Source organism: Zingiber officinale, chromosome 4A, assembly GCF_018446385.1.
Source record: "Zingiber officinale cultivar Zhangliang chromosome 4A, Zo_v1.1, whole genome shotgun sequence".
NCBI classification, from domain to species: Eukaryota; Viridiplantae; Streptophyta; class Magnoliopsida; order Zingiberales; family Zingiberaceae; genus Zingiber; species Zingiber officinale.
In genome coordinates this window covers 15,554,567-15,564,039 of record NC_055992.1, presented here as the reverse complement: position 1 = coordinate 15,564,039, position 9,473 = coordinate 15,554,567, and the positions used below count along the sequence as shown (strand labels likewise).

The window sequence follows — 9,473 nt, the reverse complement described above, 5'->3', positions numbered from 1 at the left end:
GAGCAATGCGGAGGTCGGCGCGCATGCGACGTCGTTGAGCGCACAGCGGGCAGACGCAGTTGTTGCGCGTGTGGGGAGGAATGAAGACAACGACGGTAATTGAACTTAGGGTTTAATTAAAAAAAACTCAAGTTTAACTTCTATCAACTCCTAACTTAAATAAGTTATTCCCAAATAGGCTTTTCTCTTATCCATCTATTTTCATAAAATATAAAAGAATATTAAAAATCATAAAAATTCTAGTAAATTCTATAAATTCATATAAACATATTTCCTAATTAATTATTGGTTAAAATATATTTATTTTTCTTAAAATAATTTAATTATGTTAAATTTTAATTATTTAAAATTTTTATCTATATTTTTAGTATATTACAACTCTCCTTCAAATATCCACTTAAAAATCCAAAAGAACAAAAACTATATATATACACGCACATTATTCCGTTCGAATTCGATTGGGTTGCATCCTAGGTTGCACGAGGTTTTCAAAACGGTGCTGGCGTCTCAGCTGTGCCAGGCAGCTTGCATACCAGAGGCTGGCATTGGCCAAGCTAGACACAGACAATCATATATGGGTTGGGTTGGATCAAACCAGCCATAGCCCAACACAGAACTTGGACCCGGCTGCAGATACATGGTGCCATGGCCTGCTGTTTAAATCTGGGCATATGGGAAATTTTGTTAATCCAATATTCCGTACCTTAAAGACCCAATCTGAACGGTATTCATCTATCGGATAAATTCAATTCGAAAGTACAAGTGACTCCTACTCCAATAATCATAAGTTGACGTTCAACCCGTGAATGTTGAGGTAGTCTCCTAAACATCTTGTTGTTGTACCATGCCAAGTAGGTGATTCTGTGAATTTTAAATCTTTCACAGTAGATATTGATGAATGGAAAACAGAATGTTTTACCTAGTAGTAAAAGATAATTATATTTATCTCAATATTTATATAAATTATATGAAAGAAGATAAATCAAGAATCAATATATAACCGACCCTTAATAACTAAGGGTGAAATGGATTTTTATTCCAAGGCATCAGCTGGAATATGTACAGCTGTTGCCTGTTGGTATTTTATTTCATTGTAATATGTAATTGAACGATCACAGGAAGGGTCACTGGAATCGCTAGAATACGTAATTGAATAATCACACGATGGAAGTCATAGCCGTTGGTATTTTATTTCATATTTTTAATCTGATGTTGGTGCTTTATTTTCAGTAGAGTATATGGCTGATCATTGATGATAACTGATCTGCCAATAATTTTCTACCATACAGTGCCGTGAACACCCAAACTATCGTATATGCAATCAGTTTTATGAATCCTAACAAAATCGTATCTCCGTTAAGCAATATTTTATTAGACGAATGCCGTGGACGACGTTTCATTTTTTTTTATTTAGATATCAGACCTTCGACCGATAATCAAACTCTCGTTGCAAACGCCTCTGTCTTTTACCGCTGTATGCCGGGGGCTTTCTCAACAATATTAATGATGAACGCATTATTAAAAACATTATTCGATTTCCATGGCACGGCCTCTGAATATTTATTAAGAAACAGGGCGATCTAATACCACGCTTTTGCCTTGTTAGGACTCTGTCAAGATCAAGCATTTTATTATAAGAGCAAGAATACTAAATCTGCAACAGAGTCAGATTAATCTGAAATATAACGAAGGATGGCCATCACGGCGAACTACTAAAGATGTTGGAGACATTTTTGTAATCTTTCGTGTATATTAATCACTAATTTCTTCAAGTGTTGGCATTTTAATTTCCATCAATGGCGATGGAGGTTGCGGAGCAGTTCTCCGACGATAGCTTCTCCTACAGCTGGTCGATGACCATCGATTCGTCCGCCGTCGATCCCTCTGCCTCTCATGCCTCCCTCGACCGACGGGACGGCACGGGGGCCCTCATCGACGTGGACCCCTTCGACTTCGACGTCCTTCCTCTCGCCGGTGAACCGTGCGCTGCGCCGGCTCTGGTCCACGCTGATCAGATCATTGCCGACGGCCGGCTTCTCCCGCTTGTTCACCTGCCCAAGCGTAGTACCGTGGGATCATCTCCCTCAGAAACTCCTGTGCTACTGCGGTCGCCTTCGGTAGACTCGTCCGATTCCTTGGCCTCCCGGAGCAACCGGTCGCTCTCGTGCCGAAGCTATATGGAAATAGGACGGTCGTCGAATTCTTCGACTTTGGGTAGCAATCCATCTTCTTCAAGTTCAAGCTCGAGCTCATCGACGAGTGGAAGTGGTAGGTCCTCCAGGGAGAAGAAAGCGCTCAGGTACTTGTGCTTTCTGCAGCCTTTCTATAAGACGAGGAGATCAAGTGGCAAGACATGGAGCTCGTCCTGGTTGCCTAGGAAGAGCGGAGATGCCATCTCCGGGTCACACCGGAGCAACATGACGGCGGCTGATGTGGATACCGAGACGGCGATTCACGAAGCAGTCCTCCATTGCAAGAACTCTCTTGGCAAGTTGTAGAGCAAGGAAGAACAAGAAAGTACACGCACAAAGCTTCCATTCCTATTAATTATACATGAGAAATAATCTGCTTGCTCAATAATATTTATAACTATACCTGATCTTGTTTGAAGATAGTGCGCTAGATAGATGGTTGATGTTGATTGTGAGAAAATTATGATCGGAAATAGGAAGGCACGCCGAGTGATCCTACATGTCAAAAATAAATTCAGCAATTGAGTCAGAGAGGTTGTGTCCCCGACACAGGGATTATGACACTCAAATTAAATAGGTGGCCGAGAGAAAATACAACGAACAGTAGAAATAAATAATGGAATTCGAGTGTCTTACATTGAATAGTGTTGTATGGTGTAGCGTTGCACCCCTGATTTTGTAGATGGAGACTCCCTTATATAGTGTTACTTTTCTTTTCGTAAGAATCTTAATATACTACTAAAATATAACTGACCCTTCTAACATTATGACATTTTTATGTAAAGGGACCTACCATTTCTGTGATTTACAGAGTAGAAGCTTCCTTTATAAAAATAGCACAAAGAATATTCCTTTGTTTCTCTGATAATCGTTATGCAAGATGGTAAAAGAAAACATTAATCCATTGGGTGTTGGACCCCGTGGGTATTTTGATGTGATCAACCAAGTTAGTTAGGTCCTGCTTTGTTATTTGATCCCTGTGTCTAAGTGTGCAGGAACTTAGTGTTAGTCCCTTTGGAGGCCGGCAAGAGGGGAGGGGTGAATTGCCCTACAAAAATATAACACTCTTTCTCGGATTTTTAACTAGATAACAAAACTTGTAATTAAAATAGAAGAGACTAAATAAACAGAATCTAAAACAGACGCAAAGGGTTTACTTTGTTTGCAATCAGAGGATTGCTAATTCAAGGCAAAGATGACGCACTATCTGATTCTCCTCTGGGCGGAGTAGCCTCTTACAGCGTTGACAGTACAAAAGAATAGAAAGCACAGAGAAAGATGGATTACAAGTTGGTTGAATTAACTGTGCAGATCAGTGCTATATTTATAGCACTAGTCGGGGCGCCCTGGGGGATAAAACTTTATCCCCCAACGTTCAGATCGCGTTAGAATCGATCTGGTCAAAAACTTCATCCCGGGCGCCCGGAATGGTTCCGGGCGCCCCGAGACTTAAAGTCAACAGAAGTTGACTTTTTCGTCTCCGGTTCAGCTCATCTTGGTCCGGGTCTTGTTCGCTCCGACTCTGCTAGCTTGGGTGATCTCGGCCATCCGGAATAGGGCTCACCCGAACCCAAGTTCCGGCCTTCTCCTCGAGTAGCCTTCCTTCTCGGTTTCTCATCCCTCGAACGTCGCGCACGTTCTTCTTGTCCACCAGTGTACTCTTCTGCGGTCACCTCGTCCCTCGGACGAACCGAGCCCGTCGGCTCTCTCCTCGTGTCGTCCTTCTCGCTAGCCGCGTCTTCCGCTCGACTTCCTGTGTTCCTAAGCTCCTGCACACTTAGACACAAGGGTTAGACAAAGCAGGACCTAACTTAATTTGTTTGATCACATCAAAACACCTTGGGGTTCCAACACTTAGGAGCACAGGAAGTCGAGCGGAAGACGCAGCTAGCGAGAAGGACGAAACGGGAAGGGAGCCGACGAGCTCAGTGCGTCCGAAGGACGAGAGAGCTGCGTAAGAGTACACCGGTGGGCGAGAAGAACGTGTGCAACGTTCAAGAGACATAAAGTCAGGGCGGAAGACTACTCGAGGAGAAGGCCGGGAATTGGGTTCGGGTGAGCCCTATTCCGGTTGGCCGCAATCACCCAAGCGAGCAGAACCAGAGCAAGTCAACCGGAAAGTTGACTTGACAAGTGTTCGGTCGACCGAACGTCTTTATCGGTCGACCGAATCCCAATCATCAGAGACCAGCTGTTGGTGACACATCAGCAACCAGCCATTAGTGAAGCGTATGGTCGATCGAACCTTCTAATCGATTGACCGAACCGAAGATAAACCAGAGACCTGGTCGAGCGATTTGATCAGGCCAGATCAGGTGGAGACCGTTGGCTGATCGGTCGACCGAACGCAGGCTCGATCCAGAGAGGTTGCATCTGGACGGAAGGCTGGGTAGGTTCAGCAAGTTCGGTTGACCGAACCTAAGGATCAGTCGACCGATCCCTCTCGAGTCAAATCCTGATCCCGAAGATCAGGTGATTTGATAAGTTCTGGAACCCCTATATAAAGGGGTCTCAAACAGCTATTTGATAATCAACTCAGATTTTCATTTTCAAGCAACTTGTAAGAGCTCTTAGTGTAAAAGGCTTCTCAGCCTTCAGAGAAGGAGACGTTCCTAGTGCGCTTTCCAACTTACTTGGATTAACCACCGTCTTGGTTGTAACCAAGTAAAACACTGAGTCTATTTTTCTCTGTTTTTATTTTAGCTCTATTTAATTTTATAATTGTCACCTTTATTTTAAAGTTGAAAGATTTGAGAGGGGTATTTTTTTATTTGCATACAATTCACCCCCTCTTGCCGGTCCCGCTGCACCAACAAGTGGTATCAGAACTCAAAAGTCTCAGAAGGACTAACTGTCGACTGAAGCACAAAGATCAAAACAATGGCCGACGCGAACATTCATCCCCCAAAGTTCGACGGAGATTTTGCTATGTGAAAGTGATAAATGAAGGTATTTTTTAAAACAGACTTCGATATTCTTGTTACTATGAAATATGGTTTTGCAGCCCCAAAAGATAAAAAAGAGTACCAATGGACAAAGAAGGAGCAAGCAGATTTCGTCGCAAACGGAAAGGCGGAATTTCACCTACTCAGTGTTCTGCCGCCCCAGGAGGTAAGTTGAATCGGAAGCTACGACTCCGCGAAAGATCTCTGGGAAAAATTTCTGGAGCTTCATGAAGGTACCTCAGAAGCAAAATTGGCAAGATAGGACATCCTCCGAACTCAGATGACGAATCTCCGGATGAACAACGGCGAGAAGGTAGCGCAACTCCAAGCGAGAGTCAAAGATCTAATAACTCAACTGACCAACCTCAAAGAATCGGTAACAAATCAAGATTCAATCCGGTACGCGCTCAATGTCTTCCCAAGAACTCCAGAGTGGGCGTCCTCAGTAGATGCTTACTACATCTCTAAGGATTTTGAGGTAAGTAGTTTAGAAAACTTATTCTCTACATTCGAACTTCACGAATCTCGTATTGCAGAGCCTAAACAAATAGAGAAGTCAAGCCTCAACGTTGCCCTATAAGCAGAGATGGACGATCCCGATTCTGAAGCATCGATCGACGAAACCGAAGCGGCGCTATTGGTAAGAAAACTAAATAAATTTATTAAAACTAACAAATTCAGATCGCAGTCGAAAAAACATCAACACAACAAAAGGATGATCCTATGCTACAACTGCAACGAGGAAGGGCACATCAAGGATGATTGCCCCAAGTTGAAGAAAAGGCACAAAGAGAAGCCTCAGAAACTGACGTCCTCTACACACAAGAGTCTCAAGGCTACATGGAATGATACTTCATCCTCCGAGTCAGAAGTCGAAACCTTCTCAGGAGTAGCACTGATGGCCAACCAACTCTTTGAAGCTGACTCGGACTCAGAGATGAGCATAGATCAAGGGGGAGAATCAGAAGAGGAGAGCTACAATGAAGGGGGAGCATAACCAAGTGAGGTAAGTAAGGTACGTGATCTTACCCCTACTCAGTCATTTCGATTTATTAAAGCACTTACTAAAGATCTAGCAAAATTAGAAAAAGAAAATACTAAATTGAAATTAAAATTAGAAGAATCAGGCTTCTTAGAGTTATTTAACAACCTAAAAATAGAAAATGATAGTTTGAAATTACAAATTGAAAACATGAAAACTGCTGCAAGTTTTCCAAAAACAAATTGGTTTTCAAAAATTAAAACTTAAAATTGATGGAAAGCTAAATTGGTATATAAGAAAACATCAGGGACAACTTAGAAAAATTCCCAAGACTTATGTACCGCCCAAATATCTAGCTAACCCTGTAGCAAGGAACCTATACTGGGTTCCAAAATCTTTACTAGGTTAAAATTCTCTTTAAGTTAAGGCCTTCAGAAGAAAATTAAGCATTAAAATTTCTTTATGAGGCTTTGTCTAAAGAAGTGGTTGTTGCTCCAATAACCAAGAAGGCCTAGTGCCTCGTCACGACCTGGAAGCCAAAATATTGGAATAAAAATGTTTAATTAACTTTCTGATAAAGCATTAAAATTAAGATTAAATAATACTTTAGAAAGTTACTTTTAATTAAACATGTTTTAGACCCCGTTTTTGCTGTGATCAAAGGGGGAGAGATAGACATAAGTTAAGGGGGAGTTAGAAATATTCTTAAATTCTATTTTAAATTTTTGTAAAATGATATTCTGTTCAAAAATTAGTATTAGATCTGAGTTAAATCTTATGTTACAATTTATTTTAAATTAAAAATTTATGCTTAAAAAATTAGTTTAGTAATTTCTTCAAAATTACCTGTCTGTTTAACCCTATCTTGAACTTGGGTTGATGCACATCAAAAAGGGAGAGATTGTTGGACCCCGTGGGTATTTTGATGTGATCAACCAAGTTAGTTAGGTCCTGCTATGTTATTTAATCTCTGTGTCTAAGTGTGCAGGAACTTAGGAGCGCAGGAAGTCGAGCGTGTTGGTGCAATATTCCCTAGGTCAAGATTGACCTGGTTGACTGAGCTTAAATTGGGTCAAGCTCGAGTCTTGATGTTTGGGTTTCGATGTTTGACAATACATGGAGACAAGACATGGAGATTACAGGTGTAATTGTTCATGTGGTGAGATTGTGAAGGAGAGTCAAGTAGGTCAAGGTTGACTGGATACTTGACTAGAAAGTCCTGGTGAGTGAAGCCAGGCAGAAGGAAAAATCCTAGTGAGTGAAGCTAGGTGAAAGTCCCGGTGAGTGAAGCTAGGCAGCTGGAAAATCCTGGTGAGTGAAGCCAGGTGAAAGGACCTAGTGAGTGAAGCTAGGCAGTATGGAAAGTTCTGGTGAGTGAAGCCAGGCAAATGAGAAGTCCTAGTGAGTGAAGCTAGGCAGAAGGAAAGTACTGGTGAGTGAAGTCAGGCATAGGAAATCCAGATGGATCAAGTTTGATCAAACATCTGGTGTTGATAAGTCCAAGTGGGTCAAGGATGACCGGACACTTGACACGAGGAGAAAAGTCCAAGTAGGTCAAAGGGATTGACCGGACACTTGGTGAGGGAGACCTAGCAGGTCAAGGATGACCGGATGCTAGGCGTGATGTACCAACAGGTCATGGTTTACTGGATGTTGGTTTTAGGGACTCTTGGACTTGATTGGGCAAGTCCACATGGGCTGGATCGATCAACCGATCGATTGGCTCATGCCCAATCGATCGGTTGATCGATTGGGAGAGTGGCGATCGCACAGAACAGCTCTGGATCGATCGGCCGATCGATTCAGAGCCTCCAATCGATCGGTCGATCGATTGGGAGTCGCGATTCTACGCGATAAGCCCTGGATAGATCAGCCGATCGATCCAAATATTTCCTGAGAGCACAGAGGTGCTCTGGATCGATCCAAAGCCTCCCCAATCGATTGGGAGCAATCCGATCGATTGGGATTTGACCGTTGACGCGGATAAAGCCGTTGGCGAGCGTTTTTCTGCGTAGTTCTTCCTCTCTTCTCCACAGGCGATCACGACAGCTTCTCCACATCATTTTTCCATTCTCACCGCCAGTTCTTGAAAGATCTTGGAGAGACATCCAAGTCAAGAGACGTGTCTACAACAAGAAGAAGAAGCTAGAGTTAGGGTTTCATTATACAAATCTTGTAAGCTTTCCCTTGTATTTGTTTCTCTTTGTTTCTTGTTGTATTGAGAGTATTGTAGGGCTTCTCCGCCTTCGGTAGTTACCGAAAAGGAGTGTTTACATAGTGGAGGGTGTGTGAGTGTGTGGATCCTTGGATTAGTCACCTCTTCTTGAGGTGGATATCAAGTAAATCCCTAGTGTTAGCGCCTAGCTACATATTTGGTCCCAACAAGTGATATCATAGCGAGGCCGCTCTTCACCGGAATCATCACCGGAAGGGGCAACAAGGCTAGAGGGTGTAGAAGTTAGAGCAAATTCTAACAAGTCAAAGACTTCATTCAAGATGCTCAACTTCAAATGGAATTCCAAGATGGACTTGGATTCGATACAAGGGTGCCTCCACCGTTCACCATGACAAGCTTTGATTCTTGGAAATCAAGAATTGAGAATTTTCTTATGATGGAGATAGAGCAATGGTTTTCTCTCATGGAAGGATTTAAGGCTCTAAGAAATTCAAAGGGCAAAATTCTCAAGAGGAGCAAGTGGAGCCAAGACCAAATCCAAAGATGTGAGGCAAATGACAAAGTGACCAAGCTTTTGGTCAATTTATTGCCGAGCAACATCTTGGAGAAAATTGGAGATTTTGAAGATGCCAAAGAGCTATGGAGCAAATTGGCCAAGATTTATGAGATCCTCTCCACTATACCAATCCAAGAAACATCCAAAGAGGGCGACTCAATGGAGCAAGATCAAAAGGAAGAGGATTCCGAAGGTGAGAGATGCTCATCTTCCGAAGAAGAAGTCCAAGAAGCTTCATCTTCAAAGGAATTCAATGAAAAGGGCAAGGAGAGGGCATACTCCTTGTTCCATGTACAAGATGAGGATGAAGAAGCCTCCACCTCTAGGATTGAGGGGGAGTGTAGATCATTGACACCGGAGCAAAAAGAAGCCTCCACATCCTGGTCAAGAGAAGAAGAGGATGAAAAAGCTTCCACCTCCACAAGTCAAGCTAAATCAAATGGAGGATCAAGTGTCATCCCTACACATGAAGGTATAAATGTTTCAATTAAAAATAAAAATCATATTATATGTTTTGAGTGTAGGGAACATGGGCACTACAAGAGCAAGTGCCCCAAATTGGCCAAGAAGAAGGGTCAAGTGGCACTAAAGGGCAAGGTGAAGCCCAAGGAGACCGTCCCCG

The 9,473-nt window shown here is 42.6% G+C and overlaps 1 protein-coding gene across 1 annotated transcript; it reads left to right on the top strand.

Annotated features, from left to right (window-relative positions):
- Positions 1-1,796: 1,796 nt before the first annotated feature.
- On the top strand, positions 1,797-2,498 carry LOC121972262 (uncharacterized protein DDB_G0271670-like). Its single transcript, XM_042523951.1, has one exon. The coding sequence runs from the start codon at positions 1,797-1,799 to the stop codon at positions 2,496-2,498; it is 702 nt and encodes a 233-aa protein (XP_042379885.1).
- The last annotated feature ends 6,975 nt before the right edge of the window (positions 2,499-9,473 follow it).

Bases quoted from the DNA above. Each gene is read 5' to 3' on its own strand.
- LOC121972262 (XM_042523951.1), top strand. From the start codon at position 1,797: ATGGCGATGGAGGTTGCGGAGCAGTTCTCCGACGATAGCTTCTCCTAC.